Below are 17507 nucleotides of genomic sequence, written 5' to 3'. Positions count from 1 at the left end.
AATAATTACACCAAAAGACACTGATTAACAGTTACCTCCCCGTTAACCAGATACACTTGTCAACTTTCACACTACATGAAGGAATAGTGCCATTGTGTGTACTGAAGAAAAAGTTTTCAGATCAAGCAGTTCAACAGTCACAGAGGCAACAGTGCTATAGGATCTTTCTCCTGCAACATGAATAAAGTGCTTTCTTTACCCATTATAAGTGAATGATTGGATATGGACAGTTTGTCAAACACCTTACATACCAGTTTACCTTAATATACATTGCAAAAATTGAGGATGAGTTTGGCTTTAGAAAAAATAAAGGTACTGAAGTGAAGGTAAGATTTATGAAAAATTATAACATTTTCATAGGATATGTTGACATAGAAAAATTGTTCAACAATGTAAAATGGTGCAACATGTTTAAAATTCACCACTCTGCGAAACCAAAGGATGAGATAGATAATTCTAAATATATAAGCAATTATAAGTATAAATAATTATAAATATAAGTAATTACAAATATATTAACTTCTTGGTGGAAATGAATGGAAGTGTGGGAGCATGTTGCCAGAGGTCTCCCAGGCATGCATCATTGTGACTATAGCTCACAAATTGAGCTGGCCCTGCAGTCCAAGGCAGTTGAAAGAATGGGAGAAGACAGACAGAGAGAGAGAGAGAGAGAGAGAGAGAGAGAGAGAGAGAGAGAGAGAGAGTGTGTGTGTGTGTGTGTGTGTGTGTGTGTGTGTGTGTGTGTCAATCAGAGAACAGTTACGCTGCACTGTGATGGTGTTTGTCATTAAAACATGGTCCAGAGGCAACACAAGGGGAATAATCATCGGGAAACTGCAAGGAGGGCGAAGTGTGATGAGTGTACCCCATAAATTTAGTGTTACTAAGTATCATTGTTTCATGTGCATGGGGTGTGTTTTGAAACACAGGCACTGCTGCCTGAATGAGAGGAAGTGGTTGACCACAGCCAACTACATCAGAAGATGACTGCTACATTGTGCAGTGGGCAAGAAGGGGCCCACATGAAACAGCAGGTGCAATTGCAACCACATTTAACAGCACTGTGAAGCACACAATCTCACACTCTATAGTGACATGGCAACTGCATGGGGGTGGTCTCTCGCCCAATGAATAGTATATTGTGTCCTTATGTCCTGTTGACAACCACACACGGGTAGTATTATCTGTGATGGTTCCAAGAACATAGGAACTGGACCAACGAGGAGTCAGGTCACATGCTTTTCTCACAGAAGAGCAGATGCAGCCTGGGTAGTGATTTTGGACATACTTCCATACATCAAGAGCTGGGAACATGTAATGCATCCAGGAACACTGTTGATGGTCTAGGTGTTATGGTGTTGGGAAGTGTAGTATTCGATGGGTACACTGACCTCTGAATTATTGAATGTGGTACACTCATTGTTAACATTATTGTGATACTGTACTCCTTCCCCAGGTGCATCTTTTCAAGGCTGATTTTGGCGTTTATTTCATTTTTGTGGATGAAAATGCACAAATGCATCAAACTGAATTGGGGGAGGAGCTCTTCGAACAGGAGGATATTCGGTGAATGGACTGGCCTGACCATTCCCCTGACTTGAATCTCATCAAGGATTTGCGGATGTGGTGGGGAGATGTATTGCAGTATGTCCACATGCACAGCTGACAATTGAGCAGTTGTCAATGGCGCTGGTGGATGAATGGAACGGCCTACCACAAAAACTCCTTACCAACCTTGTGGCCACAGTGGGAGCACATTGCAAAGCATGAATTGCTGTCCGTGATGATCACATACCCTATTAAGAACCACGTCCCACATTTTGACTTCACTGCAACTATTGTCTTTGAATAAAAGTGTTTGTTTCTGATTGTTGCATTTCTTTCAGCTACCTTCTGTGCTATACTGTAGCAGTTCTTTCTATGCATGGTCCAAGTTTTGTTGGATATGTTACCTGGCAGTGGAATATCATGTCAAAGTCACTTTTTTTGTTATGTTTTGCACAACAGTGTATGTATAAGCTGTAGGGAAAAGATAGATAATATACAGTATACATAAGATCATACAAAGAACAGCAAGAATGGAAGATCAAGTTAGCCGTAGGCCAACTCAGATTTATAAGACAAGGAGTTGGCCTTTGTGCCTTACTGTTCAATCTTCTCATTGAAGGAGCAGTGAAGGAAAATAAGGGTCAGGAGTGAGATTAAAATTCAGGGTGAAAGGATATCGATGATAAGTTTCACTGATGGCACTACTGTCGTCTATGAAAGGGAAGAAGAATTACAGGACCTGTTTGATGGAATGTACAGTCTAATGAGCACAGAATATGGTTTTCAAGTAAACTAGAGAAAGAAAGTATTGAGGGGAAGAAGACGTGAGATTAGTGATAAATGTAATATCAGATTTGAGGAACATGTAATAGACAAAGTGATGGAACTAGTTCAACTGCATTTTCTGACTACATATGCATTATGAAATTGGTCTGATATTCCACATGACTATGTATTTTATTCATGAATTTATTGTCGCCTAACCAAGCACTATTGGTGCAGCTTTAATAGGCCTGGTTTGAAAATGAACTTGGGAGTTTGAAATTAGTCACCAGCCTCATAATAAGCAACTGTGATGGAATTACTATGAATAATTTTAAAATCAGGTTATGTGTACTGATTAATTAAGTTTGCTGCAGTTTACAATATAAAATTAAATAGCATTCCTTTCTCTTTCTCTCAACGGGTGTGCAATGTCTATGTTGGTATTCAGTGTTAGTTCACAGTGTAAGTGTATACTGGGTTCAAGTTGTGTCAAGGTGAATAATTTAAAAATTATTAGGTATGGAATTCTGTTTCTAAGATGCTTTTATTTTCCATAAGTCAGCTATTCGAAAGCGTGTTTTTGCTCTGTGTACACATGCAAGTATACCAAACTTGCTAGTATCAGGAACAGGAGCCTAACCTTGGGAACTGTTGTGTTTCAGACTGATAAGAAATGAAGAAGTTCTCTGCAGAAGTGCTGAGGAAATGAATAAGAGGGTTGGAACTCTAATAGTGGCAACTATTTGTTTACAGCTCACACAAAATAGAGACGTGTTTCAAAGTTTTGCTGACCTTCAAAATAGTCACCAGCATTGTGATTAACCCATTAACCAGTGATGTGGAAGTCATAGGCTTCTCTTAGCAGTGCCAGTTGTGTTGACAGTTCAAGCGGCGTGGTCTATTGCCCGACAAATTTGTAGCAGTTCTGAAGCAGATGCTATGAAGTGTTTCCTTCAGTTTAGAAAATGAGTTGAACTTATGAGGGCTTAAGTCAGGAGAGTGCAGTATGTGGTATAGCACTTAGCAGCCCAATCAGTCAAACAAATCAGTAACAGCTTGCACTGCATGTGCTAGAGCATTGTCCTGCAAAATGATGGTCAGGTCCTGCAGAAAGTGTCATAACTTCTGTCTCTGTGCTGTTCGTTTTTGGAACACAACCTACGACCATCTTAGAGACAGAATGTCAGTAAAACTTTGAAACACATATATATCTTGTACGAACTGTAAATAAGTAGCTGCCACTAGTAAAGTTCCAACCCACGTATGTCACAAGAAAAGGGTATAGGACCATAGCACACGTGTAAATGCATCAAGGAGTAGTCTTCCATGGTTCTACAGAGAGCCATACAGGACAAAAGCAGTAGAAGCAGACAGGGATCATGATACACCCAACAAAGAACTGAGGACTTGGAATGAAAGTGCTACGCTGGCAGCCGGCCGGAGTGGCCGAGCAGTTCTAGGTGCTACAGTCTGGAACTGCGCGACTGCTACAGTTGCAGGTCCGAATCCTGCCTCGGGCATGGATGTGTGTGATATTCTTAGGTTAGTTAGGTTTAAGTAGTTCTAAGTTCTAGGGGACTGATGACCTCAGATGTTAAGTCCCATAGTGCTGAGAGCCATTTGAACCAATTTTTTTTTGCTACACTGGCATGAGAAGACTGGCACAGAAAGGGATGTTGTGGTGCACTGTGGTAAATCAGTGAGATAAAAAAAATTACACTGCCAGAAAAAAGATAGTACACCTGGAAAGATGACGTCGATTTTGATCTGATGATGGCATATGTTACCCAGGGAATAGTAGATGTATTGGTAACTGTTTCAGAATTGCCTGCCAGATGATGGCATAGAGACGTAGCTACCATGGCCCCATCCGTCTCTACCCTTTGATAGGAAATTCACAGAGTGGTGCAAATGTGTGAAGAACGCAGGCAACCATGCCACAGAGACAATCTCGTGCTTCCTACCAACTGAGCAGGCCTGAAAGGGGTCACATTCTGGACTTAGGTATGGCGTGATGGTCGTTTTGGAGAACTGCCACACAAGTTCAATGTGCTGCATAAGTTGTGTGATGCTGGTGATGTGAACATTCTCACCCTGTAGACACGATTGTGGCCATCCGCGCAGCACAGACGCCAACCAGGTTTATAGTGTTGTAACTACAGGAGTTGCAGACCTTACAGACACCACAGCAAAAATAAAAGAGCTTGTAAGCCTAGATGTGTCAACAGGAACTGTTATGAACTGATTGTTAGCAGCAGGGCTACGGGACAGGCCCACCTCTAGTCCGTCTTCCAATCACGCCACAGCATCGACGTACACAGCTTTATTGTGCTGTCGGAGGATCACTTGGGAGACGGAATGGTGTGCTGTGGTTTCCAGCGATGAAAGCAGATTTTTACCTGCATGCGAGTCGGAGACACACTGGCCCCACCCCGTGCCTTACGGGTTGGTGTGCAATAAGCTACAACTCTTGTTCACCTTTGGTGTTTCTGGAGGGGAGGCTAACCAGCATGTGCAGAATGTTGTTAGACCCATTCTTTTGCCATTGTTGCAGCAGGAAGGCAGTGTGTTGTTCTAACAGGAATGCCCGCCCACACACTCAACTTGTTCTACAACACGTGCAGCAACTTCTTCGGGCAGCACAATCTCCGGAATTGTCTACAACTGAGCACGTTCGGGATGAGATGGGATGAGAAGTGATTTACGCAACTCATCAACTGACAACTTTTAGAGAGCCACATGAATAGGTCCAACAGGTGTGGCATAAGGTATTCCAGGCAGTATTTGCCATTGTACAATCTACTAGATGCCACCCATACACATACTAATAGGGATGTGCAGCAACTTCTTTGGGCAGCACAATCTCCGGAATTGTCTACAACTGAGCATGTGTGGGATAAGATGGGACGAGAAGTGATTTGTGCAACTCATCAACCGACAACTTTTACAGAACCACATTAATAGGTCCAACACGTGCGGCATAAGGTATTCCAGGCAGTATTCGCCATTGTACAATTGACTAGATGCCACCCGTATACACATTAATGTGGATGGTTCAGCATGGGCCAATACCTGATACCTCAGAACGACTTGTGCTATTGATCTGTAAATGTAATCATTTCATGTGCTCAGTATGCACTCTTGCAACAACAAATCTTGAGTGAATTGGAAAGCTCTAAGTGGGTGTACTAATTTTTTTCTGGAAAGTATAATAATATAATAATTACTGAACTATCAGTTTAATAAGTCACAGCTGCAAAATACTAACGCGAATTCTTTACAGACGAATGGAAAAACTGGTAGAAGCCGACCTCAGGGAAGATCAGTTTGGATTCCATAGAAATGTTGGAACACGTGAGGCAATACTGACCCTACAACTTACCTTAGAAGAAAGATTAAGGAAAGGCAGACCTACATTTCTAGCATTTGTAGACTTAGAGAAAGCTTTTGACAATGTTGACTGGAATACTCTCTTTCAAAATCTGAAGGTGGCATGGGTAAAATACAGGGAGCGAAAGACTATTTACAATTTGTACAGAAAGCAGATGGCAGTTATAAAGAGTCGAGGGACATGAAAGGGAAGCAGTGGTTGGGAAGGGAGTGAGGCAGGGTTGTAGCCTCTCCCTGATGCTATTCAATCTGTATATTGAGCAAGCAGTAAAGGAAACAAATGAAAAGTTCGGAGTAGGTATTAAAATTTATGGAGAAGAAATAAAAACTTTGAGGTTCACCGATGACACTGTAATTCTATCAGAGACAGCAAAGGACTTGGAAGAGCAGTTGAGTGGAATGGACAGTGTCTTGAAAGGAGGGTATAAGATGAACATCAACAAAAGCAAAACAAGGATAATGGAATGTAGTCGAATTAAATCGGGTGATGCTGACAAGGGAACCTCCCCATCGCACCCCCCTCAGATTTAGTTATAAGTTGGCACAGTGGATAGGGCTTGAAAAACTGAACACAGACCAATCGAGAAAACAGGAAGAAGTTGTGTGGAACTATGAAAAAAAGAAAGAAAATATACAAACTGAGTATTCCATGTGCAAGATAGGCAACATCAGGGATAGTGCGAGCTCAGGAGCACCGTGGTCCTGTGGTTAGCGTGAGCAGCTGCCAAACGAGAAGTCCTTAATTCAAGTCTTCCCTCGAGTGAAAAATTGTTTTTTTTTATTTTCAGACAATTATTATCTGTCCGTCCATCCAATGCGATCACTTTTTTGGGAGTGATTATCACATCCACAAGAAAACCTAAATCGGGCAAGGTGGAAGAATCTTTTTACGCATTCGCCAAGTGTACAAGTTAGGTGGGTCGACAACATATTCCTGTCATGTGACGCACATGCCGTGAACAGTGTCGTATAGAATATATCAGACGTGTTTTCCTGTGGTTGAATCAGTTGACCTATGACCTTGCGATCAAATGTTTTCGGTTCCCATTGGAGAGGTACATCCTTTCGTCTACTAATCGCACGCTTTTGCGGTGCGATCACAAAACACAGACACTAAACTTATTGCAGTGAACAGAGACGTCAATGAACGAACGGACAGATCATAACTTTGCGAAAATAAAAAAAATAAACTTTCCACACGAGGGAAGACTTGAACCAAGGACGTCTCGTTCCGAAGCTGCTCACGCTAACCACGGGACTACAGCGCTCCTGGGCTCACATTATCCTTGATGTTGCATATCTTGCACATGGACTACTCAGTTTGTATATTTTGCTTATTTTTTTCATAGTTCCACATAACTGCTTCCTGTTTTCTCGATTGATCTGTGTTCAGTTTTTCAAGGCCTATCCGCTGTGCCAACTTATAACTAAATCTGAGGGAGGTGCGATGGGGAGGTTCCCTTGTGAGAGAATTATATTAGGAAATGAGACACTTAAAGTAGTAAGGGAGTTTTGCTATTTGTGGAGCAAAATAACTGATGATGATCGAAGTAGAGAGGATATAAAATGTAGACTAGTAATGGCAAGGAAAGCGTTTATGAAGAAGAGAAATTTGTTAACATCGAGTATAGATTTAAGTGTCAGGAAGTCGTTTCAGAAAGTATTTGTATGGAGTGTAGCCATGTATGGAAGTGAAACATGGACGATAAATAGTTTGGACAAGAAGAGAATAGAAGGTTTCGAAATGTGGTGCTACAGAAGAATGCTGATTAGATGGGTAGATCGCATAACTAATGAGGAGGTATTGAATAGAATTGGGGAGAAGAGGAGTTTGTGGCACAACTTGACCAGAAGAAGGGATCGGTTGGTAGGACATGTTCTGAGGCATCAAGTGATCACCAATTTAGTACTGGAGGGCAGCGTGGAGGGTAAAAATCGTAGAGGGAGACACAGAGATGAATACACTAAGCAGATTCAGAAGGATGTAGGCTGCAGTAGGTGCTGGGAGATGAAGAAGCTTGCACAGGATAGAGTAGCATGGAGAGCTGCATCAGACCAGTCTCAGGACTGAAGACCGCAACAACAACAGTATAATGATAAAGGGACCGCGCGGCCTACGTCAACTACTCATTGTAATCGCCCCAACTAGAAACTGGTCGTAACAGTGAGGCTGAACACTGGTCGGGTGATTCTGTGAGAGAGCGGGGAAACGCCGCACGTACTGACCGTCGGTGGTGGAGTCGGAGAGGTTCCCGCCGCCCGAGGTGGCGCCGCCCGACTCGCGGTCGGAGCTGCCGCGCACGCCCGAGTCCGCGCTGCAGCTGCCGCGGTCTCCGGGCAGCAGGCCCAGCCCCGCGGTCGGCGTGGCCAGGCCGCCGTTGGCGCGCGACGCCGACAGCGACATGGAGGCCAGGCTCTCCTGGTCAGACAGGCAGCCGCCGCCGCCGCCGCTGCCCCCGCTGCCGCCCCCGCTGCCCGGCCCGCCGCCGCCGCCCGCCAGCACCACGGCGCCGCCGCCCTGCACGGCCGCCAGCTGCCTACGAGCCTGCGGTGGTCACACCAGTCCACTCATCGTGTTCCGTAGATCCAATCAATGAAGTGAGTGCCTGCTCTGGATATACCGGGTGATCAAAAAGTCAGTATAAATTTGAAAACTTAATAATGTAGATAGAGAGGTAAAAATTGACACACATGCTTGGAATGACATGGGGTTTTATTTGAACCACCTCATATTGCTAGACGCGTGAAAGATCTAAAGATCTCTTGCGCGCGTCGTTTGGTGATGATCGTGTGCTCAGCCACCAATTTCGTCATGCTTGGCCTCCCAGGTCTCCAGACCTCAGCCCGTGCGATTATTGACTTTTGGGTTACCTGAAGTCGCAAGTGTATCGTGATCAACCGATATCTCTAGGGATGAAACTTCCTGGCAGATTAAAACTGTGTGCCGGACCGAGACTCAAACTCGGGACCTTTGCCTTTCACGGGCAAGTGCTCTACCATCTAAGCTACCCAATCACGACTCACGCTCCGTCCTCACAGCTTTACTTCTGCCTGTAACTTGTCTCCCACCTTCAAAACTTCACAGAAGCTCTCCTGCGATCCCTGCAGAACTAGCACTCCTGAAAGAAAGGATATTCCGGAGACATGGCTTAGCCACAGCCTGGGGGATGTTTCCAGAATGGGATTTTCACTCTGCAGTGGAGTGTGCGCTGATATGAAACTTCCTGGCAGATTAAAACTGTCTGCCGGACCGAGACTCGAACTCGGGACCTTTGCCTTTCGCGGGCAAGTGCTCTACCATCTGAGCTACCCAATCACGACTCACGCCCTGTCCTCACAGCTTTACATCCCTCAGACTGTGGCTAAGCCATGTCACTGCAATATCCTTTCTTTCAGGAGTGCTAGTTCTGCAGGGTTTGCAGGAGAGCTTCTGTAAAGTTCGAAAGTTGGAAGACGAGGTACTGGCAGAAGTAAAGCTGTGAGGACGGGGCGTGAGTCGTGATTGGGTAGCTTAGATTGTAGAGCACTTGCCCGCGAAAGGCAAAGGTCCCGAGTTCGAGTCTCGGTCCGGCAGACAGTTTTAATCTGCCAGGAAGTTTCATATCAGCGAACACTCCGCTGCAGAGTGAAAATCTCATTCTGGATCTCTAGGGATGCTGAAAGACAACACCCGACGCCAATGCCTCACCATAACTCCGGGCATGCTTTACAGTGCTGTTCACGACATTACTCCTCGACTACAGTTATTGTTGAGGAATGTTGGTGGACATATTGAGCTTTTCCTGTAAATAACATCACCTTTGCTTTGTCTTACTTTGTTATGCTAATTATTGCTATTCTGATCTGTGGGACATTTTTTGAACGTTTGTATTTTTTTGTTTCTAGATGATGTTCTTTACAGGAAATGCTCAATATGTCCACCATCATTCCTCAACAATAACTGTAGTCGAGGAATAATGTTGTGAACAGCGCTGTAAAGCATGTCCGGAGTTATGGTGGGGCATTGGCGTCGGGTGCTGTCTTTCAGCATCCCTAGAGATATAGGTCGATCACGATACACTTGCGACTTCAGGTAACCCCAAAGCCAATAATTGCACGGACTGAGGTCTGGGGACCCGGGAGGCCAAGCGTGACGAAAGTGGCGGCTGAGCACACGATCATCACCAAACGACGCGCGCAAGAGATCTTTCACGCTTCTAGCAATATGGGGTAGAGCGCCATCCTGCATTTACATCGTACGTTCCAGCAGGTGTTTATCAGCCAGGCTGGGGATGATGCGATTCTGTAACATATCGGCGTACCTCTCACCCGTCACAGTAGCAGTTTTACTGTCCTGCGCCATCTGTCGGACATTTTTTGAACGTTTGTATTTTTTTGTTTCTAATAAAACCCCATGTCATTCCAAGCATGAGTGTCAATTTGTACCTCTCTATCCACATTATTCCGTGATTTATTCAGTTTTCAAATTTATACTGACTTTTTGATCACCCGGTATAAAAAGTAAGCTGTTGGCCATTACAATTGCAACACCATAAGCGATAGCAAGTAACGAAATTTTACTTATTGTGCATTTGCAGTACAGTAGAAAGAACGTACAATTGTAAGTGATTTGGTGCGAATTTTAGTACACACTGCTTCCACCTCTGTCAACAACAACGCCTCGTACCCGGCTGGACATCAACTTGAACTGAGCTCGGATGATAGGTACGAGGTGCGCCAATTGATAACAAAATCAAAACAATTTGGAATATTATTACATGGGAGACAGGGCAACCAAGAGTACAGGATGACGGCATTACCATCAAAGTGAATGGAAACTCGATAAACAACAAGCCGGAAGTCGAAAACATTTTGAGTAATCATTTTTTAAATGTTGTAGAGAAAATAGGATCTAAATGTTCATTAGAAGAAGCAATGCAGTTAACGGAAGAGGCCTTGCCCACACCATTTGATACAATCGAAATTCCACCCACCTCTCCTTCTGAAATTAGGAAGATAATAAACTCTCTCAAGAATAAAAGCTCACATGGAATTGATGGCATTTCCAGCAGGATAATAAAAGCTTGTTCCCAAGAAATAAGTGGCATTCTTAGCCACATATGTAATAGCTCTCTGAAGCAGGGTATTTTCCCAGACAGACTGAAGCATGCCATTGTTAAACCACTGCATAAAAAGAGGAATACGCATGATGTCAACAACTACCGCCCAATCTCTCTTCTGACTGCCTTATCCAAAATTCTTGAGAAAGTAATGCATTGTAGAGTAGCTTCACACCTTTGTAAAAATAAAGTTTTAACAAAATGTCAGTTTGGTTTCCAGAAGGGTTTTTCAACGGAAAATGCTATATATACTTTCACTAATGAAATATTAAATGCTCTGAGTAACCGGAAGTCACCCGATTTTTTGTGATCTATCAAAGGCTTTTGATTGTGTAAATCATGGAATACATCTAGATAAGCTCAAGTACTGTGGTATGAATGGGACAGTGCTCAAATGGTTTAAATCATACCTAACTGGAAGAGTGCAGAAAGTTGAAATAAGCAGTTCACATAATATGCAAAAAAAAAAAAAAGATTGGTGATTTCTCAGACTGGGGAACAATCAAGAATGGGGTGCAGCAAGGTTCGGTCTTGGGACCTATGCTGTTCTTAATGACTTGCCATTCTATATTCACGAAGATGCAAAGCTGGTACTTTCTGCCGATAATACAAGTATACCTATCAACCCAACAGACAAGAATTAATTGATGAAATTGTAAACGATGTTTTTCAGAAAATCATTAAGTGGTTCTCTGCAAATGGGCTCTCATTACACTTTTACAAAACGCAGTACACACAGTTCCACACAATCAGTGGAATGACACCATTAATAAATATAGACTTCGATCAGAAATCGGTAGCTAAGGTAGAATATTCAAAATTTCTAGGTGTATGCACTGATGAGGGGTTGAACTGGAAAAACACACTGAGGATCTGCTGAAACGTTGGAGTTCAGCTACTTATGCTGTTAGGATCATTGCAAATTTTGGCGATATCCATCTGAGTAAATTAGCTTACCACACCTATTTTCATTCTCTGCTTTCGTATGGCATCATATTCTGGGGTAACTCATCATTGAGTAAAAGAGTGTTCATTGCAAAAAAGCGTGTAAACAGAATAATTGCTGGAGCTCATCCAAGATCATCCTGCAGCCACTTACTTAAAGAGTTAGAGATCTTCACTGCAGCCTCACAATATATAAATTCACTTATGAAATTTGTTATTAACAATCCGAACGAATTCAAAAGTAATAGCAGTGTACATGGCTACAACACTAGGAGAAAGGATGATCTTCACTACTCAAGGTTAAATCCAACTTTGGCTCAGAAGGGGGTAAATTATGCTGCCACAAAAGTCTTTGATCACTTACCTAATAGCATCGAAAGTCTGACATATAGCTATATAACATTTAAAAGGAAATTCAAAGAATTTCTTAATGGCAACTCCTTCTATTCATTAGATGAATTTTTGGATACAGTAAGTGGGTAATTTCCCCAAACCCACAAAAAAAATTAAAAATATAAAGTGTCATGTCATATTTTGTGTAATGTAATATCTTGTATAGACACCTTTTACTAACCTGACACGTTCCACACCATTACGAAGTGTCGTATTCATGATCTATGGAACAAGTACTAATCTAATCTAATCTAATCTAAATAAAGGGACTGATACTGTAACAGAATAAGTACGCATGCATCGAAGATGAACGACCAATAGCTGGGAAGCGTGACGCCTTGTCCGTCGAATTCGGCATCTGTGGTGTCCGTAGACAAATCAGTGTGGCCGTGGCCTTCATTTGTATAAGATCCGTTATTTTGCTTTGCTGGAAAAATGGTAAGTGTGATAATAGAGCAACGAACTGTCGTGAAGTTTCACATGAAACTTGGAAAAACTGCTACTGAAACCTGTCTTTTCTAAAGGAAGTGTATGCTGAAGACTGTTTATCACATACGTCAGTTTTTAAGTGCTTCTACACTACTGGCCATTGAAATTGCTACACCAAGAAGAAATGCAAGTGATAAACGGGTATTCATTGGACAAATATATTATACTAAAACTGACACGTGATTACATTTTCATGCAATTTGGGTGCATAGATCCTGAGAGGTCAGTACCCAGAACAACCACCTCTGGCCGTAATAACGGACTTGATATGCCTGAGCATTGAGTCAAACAGAGCTTGGGTGGCGTGTACAGGTGCAGCTGCCTATGCAGCATCAGCACGATACCACAGTTCATCAAGAGTAGTGACTGGCGTATTGTGACGAGCCAGTTGCTCGGCCACCATTGACCAGACGTTTTCAATTGGTGAGAGATCTGGAGAATGTGCTGGCCAGGGCAGCAGTCGAAAATTTTCTGTATCCAGAAAGGCCCGTACAAAACCTGCAACATGCGGTCGTGCGTTATCCTGCTGTAGGGTTTCGCAAGGATCGAATGAAGGGTAGAGCCACGGGTCACAACACATCTGAAATGTAACGTCCACTGTTCAAAGTGCCGTCAATGCGAACAAGAGGTAACCGAGACTTGTAACCAATGGCACCCCATACCATCACGCCGGGTGATACGCCGGTATGGCGATGACGAATACACGCTTCCAATGTGCGTTCACAGCGATGTCGCCAAACACGGATGCGACCATTATGATACTATAAACAGAACCTGGATTCATCCGAAAAAATGATGTTTTGCCATTCGTGCACCCAGGTTCGTCGTTGAGTACACCATGGCAGGCGCTCCTGTCTGTGATGCAGCCATGTTCTCCGAGCTGATAGTCCATGCTGCTGTAAACGTCGTCGAACCGATCGTGCAGATGATTGATGCCTTGCAAACGTCCCCATCTGTTGACTCAGGGATCGAGACGTGGCTGCACGATCCGTTACAGTCATGCGGATAAGATGCCTGTCATCTCGACTGCTAGTGCCACGAGGCCGTTGGGATCCAGCACGGCATTCCGTATTACCCTCCTGAACCCACCGATTCCATATTCTGCTAACAGTCATTGGATCTCGACCAACGTGAGCAGCAATGTGGCGATACGATAAACCGCAATCGCGATAGGCTACAATCCGACCTTTATCAAAGTCGGAAACGTGCTGGTACGCTTTTCTCCTCCTTACACGAGGCATCACAACAACGTTTCACCAGGCAACGCCGGTCAACTGCTGTTTGCGTATGAGAAATCGGTTGGAAACTTTCCTCATGTCAGCTCGTTGTAGGTGTCGCCAGCGGCGCCAACCTTGTGTGAATGCTCTGGAAAGCTAATCATTTGCATATCACAGCATCTTCTACCTGTCGGTTAAATTTTGCGTCTGTAGCACGTCATCTTCGTGGTGTAGCAATTTTAATGGCCAGTAGTGTAGCATTACGTTTTCCAGATGGCCGAGAAGATGCTGAAGATGACTCACGCCCAGGAAGCCCTTTAACATCAAAACCGGATGAAAATACCGAAAAAGTAGGTAATCTGATTCGATCTGATCGTCGGTTGAGTATTCGATCGATTGTTGACATTGTAAGAACTGTCGAAGAATTTGGAAGAAAAATTTTTTCGTAAGCCGTTAAACATGAGAAAAGTGTGTGCGAAACTGGTGCCGAAAATTCTCACGATTGAACAGAAAGCAGCTCGTGAAAACGTTTGTATTTACACTTTGAAGGCCGGCCCCGGTGGTCTCGCGGTTCTAGGCGCGCAGTCCGGAACCGTGTGACTGCTACGGTCGCAGGTTCGAATCCTGCCTCGGGCATGGATGTGTGTGATGTCCTTAGGATGGTTAGGTTTAAGTAGTTCTAAGTTCTAGGGGACTGATGACCACAGATGTTAAGTCCCATAGTGCTCAGAGCCATTTGAACCATTTTTTTTGCACTTTGAATACCACTGAAAATGATCCTAATTTCTTGGAAATAGTGATAACATGTGACGAATCTGGGTTTTTCACTTACGTCAGGGAAATTAAGCGCTAATCCATGCAGTGGAAGGCCCCAACTTTACTGCGAGCGAAAGAAACTCTAATGAAGAAATCAAGAGTCAAAGTTGTGCTGAATGTTTTTTTTCTTTTTATATTCAAGGAACTGCGTTTCTTCACTAGGTTCCTGAAGGTCAAACTATTAGCCAACATTGATACCTTGAGGTTCTTTGCTCATCTCCGTGAGAAAACAAGAAAAAAGGAGAAAAAAGAAAAAACGACTCGAACTGTGGGAAAACGATTCATGGTCTCTGTATCAAGACAACGAACCGGCTCATATCGCATTGTCTTTTAACCCCCTGCCGGGGGTTCGAGTCCACCCTCGGGCATGGGTGTGTGTGTGTTGTCCTTAGCTTACGTTAGTTTAAGTTAGATTAAGTACCATGTAAACCTATGGACCGATGACCTCATCAGTTTGGTCCCACAGGAACTTAGCACAAAAAAAGTGTTCCGCTACACCGGGTTGCCAGAGTTCCGACATTGCGGAAACACTTCAACAAGGCGGCCAACACCCTGTACTATAATACACGACAATCAGGAAACGGAAAAATCGGAGCACCCGGCACCCGACCTCACTTGCGGCCGACGACAAGCATGCCCGATATCTTGCTCGCGTGAAAAACCAAGATCTGTATATTGAAAACATATGTACGTCATATAAAATTACAGCGCAAGGGTCCATCAGTTTGAAGATGTATGTTGTTTATATATTCCAGCGGTTTTTTTGGGGGGGGGGGGGAGGGAGTATATATTCATGATTAAGGGGTTTGCGAAAATATCATTGTGTAAGTGCATCGAAAGCACTCCGATTTCTGCCCATTTGTATTCATGTTAAAGCAGTAAAAAATTTTGGTGGGTCTTTCGGGGGTGTGTATTTTATGTTCATGTTTTCGTTGTAAGTGCATTCACAGCACAACCAACTCCACTGGAAGTGAGAGTAAGTACGTATTTTGGTGGGCTTTGTGGTTTTTTACTGACGTTAGGGGAATGTTGGGTTGATTTCACTGTATTTTCATAAGTGGGAATAAAAAAACCTTGTATGTACACTGCAGCGCCAAGGAAACTGGTACAGGCATTCAAATACACACATCATAGAAAGGTTTTGCATTGCATGTTGTACCGCCATACAGCGAGATCTTCAGAGGTGGTAGTCAATGTTTTTGTACACACCGGTACCTCTAATACCCAGTAACACGTCCTCTTGCATTGATGCATGCCTGTATTCGTCGTGGCATACTATCCACTAGTTCATCAAGGCACTGTTGGTCCAGACTGTCCCATTCTTCAATGGCGATTCGGCGTAGATCCCTCAGAGTGGTTAGTGAGTCATGTCGTCCATAAACAGCCCTTTTAAATCCATCCCAGGCATGTTCGATAGGGTTCATGTATGGAGCACATGCTGGCCACTCTAGTCGAGCGATGTCGTTGTCCTGAAGGAAGACATTCACAAGATGTGCACGACGAGAGGGTGAATTGTCGTCCACGAAGACGAATGCCTCGCCAATATGCTGCTGATATGGTTGCACTATCGGTCGGAGGATGGCATTCACGTACCGTACAGTCGTTACGGCGCCGTCCATAACCACCAGCGGCTTACGTCGGCCCCACACAATGCTACCCCAAAACATCAGGGAACCTCCACCTTGCTGCACTCGCTGGACAGTGTGTCTAAGGCATTCAGCCTGACCGCGTTGCCTCCAAACACGTCTCCAACGATTTCTGCTTGAAGGCATATGCGACACTCAACGGTGAAGAGAACGTGATGTCAATCCTGAACGGTCCGTTCGGCATGTTGTTGCTTCCAACTGTACTGCGCTGCATGGTGACGTGGTTGCAAAGATGGACCTCGCCATGGACGTCGGGAGTGAAGTTGCGCATCATGCAGCCTATTGCGCACAGCTTGAGTCGTAACACGACGCCCTGTGGCTGCACTTAAAGCATTATTCTACATGGTGGCGTTGCTGTCAGGGTTCCTCCGAGCCATAATCCGCAGGCAGCGGTCGTCCACTGCAGTAATAGTCCTTGGGCGGCCTGAGCGAGGCACGTCATCGACAGTTCCTGTCTCTCTGTATCTCTCCCATGTCCGAACAACATCGCTTTGGTTCACTCAGAGACGCCTGGACACTTCCCTTGTTGAGAGCCCTTCCTGTCACAAAGTAACAACGCGGACGCGATCGAACCGCGGTATTGACCATCTAGGCATGGTTGAACTAGAGACAACACTAGCCGTGTACCACCTGCCTGGTGGAATGACTGGAACTGATCAGCTGTCGGACCCCCTCCGTCTAATGGGCGCTGCTCATGCACGGTTGTTTACATCTTTGGGCGGATTTAGTGACATCTCTGAACACTCAAAGGGACTGTGTCTGTGATACAATATCGATAGTCAACGTGTATCTTCAGGAGTTATGGGAACCAGGGTGATGCAAAACAATTTTTGGTGTGTGTGGGCAGAATACGGCGCTGCGGTCGGCAACGCCTATAGAAGACAAGTGTCTGGCACCGTTGTTAGATCGGTTACTGCTGCTACAATGGCAGGCTATCAAGATTTAAGTGAGTCCGAACGTGGCGTTATAGTCGATGCACGAGCGATGGGACACAGCATGCGAGGTAGCGATGAAGTGGGGATTTTTTCGTACGACCATTTCACGAGTGTACAGCGAATATCAGGAATCCGGTAAAAAATCAAATCCCCGACATCGCTGTGGCCGGAAAAAGATCCTACAAGAACGGGACCAACGGCGATTAAAGAGAATCGTTCAACGCGGCAGAACTGCAACAATTCCGCAAATTGCTGCAGATTTCA

At 44.2% G+C, this 17507-nt stretch overlaps 1 protein-coding gene across 1 annotated transcript in view; it reads right to left on the bottom strand.

The window, feature by feature from the left end:
• The window catches only part of LOC126176298 (uncharacterized), a 370925-nt gene that overhangs the window by 172841 nt on the left and 180577 nt on the right, over positions 1-17507 (bottom strand). The window contains exon 8 of the mRNA XM_049923448.1: positions 7930-8248. Coding sequence (XP_049779405.1) covers positions 7930-8248 — 319 coding nt within the window. The remainder of the gene's footprint in view (positions 1-7929; positions 8249-17507) is intronic.

This window comes from Schistocerca cancellata, chromosome 3 (genome assembly GCF_023864275.1).
Source record: "Schistocerca cancellata isolate TAMUIC-IGC-003103 chromosome 3, iqSchCanc2.1, whole genome shotgun sequence".
NCBI classification, from domain to species: domain Eukaryota; kingdom Metazoa; phylum Arthropoda; class Insecta; order Orthoptera; family Acrididae; genus Schistocerca; species Schistocerca cancellata.
Note: the sequence above shows the minus strand (reverse complement) of the source record. Positions and strands in the feature narration are given on the sequence as shown.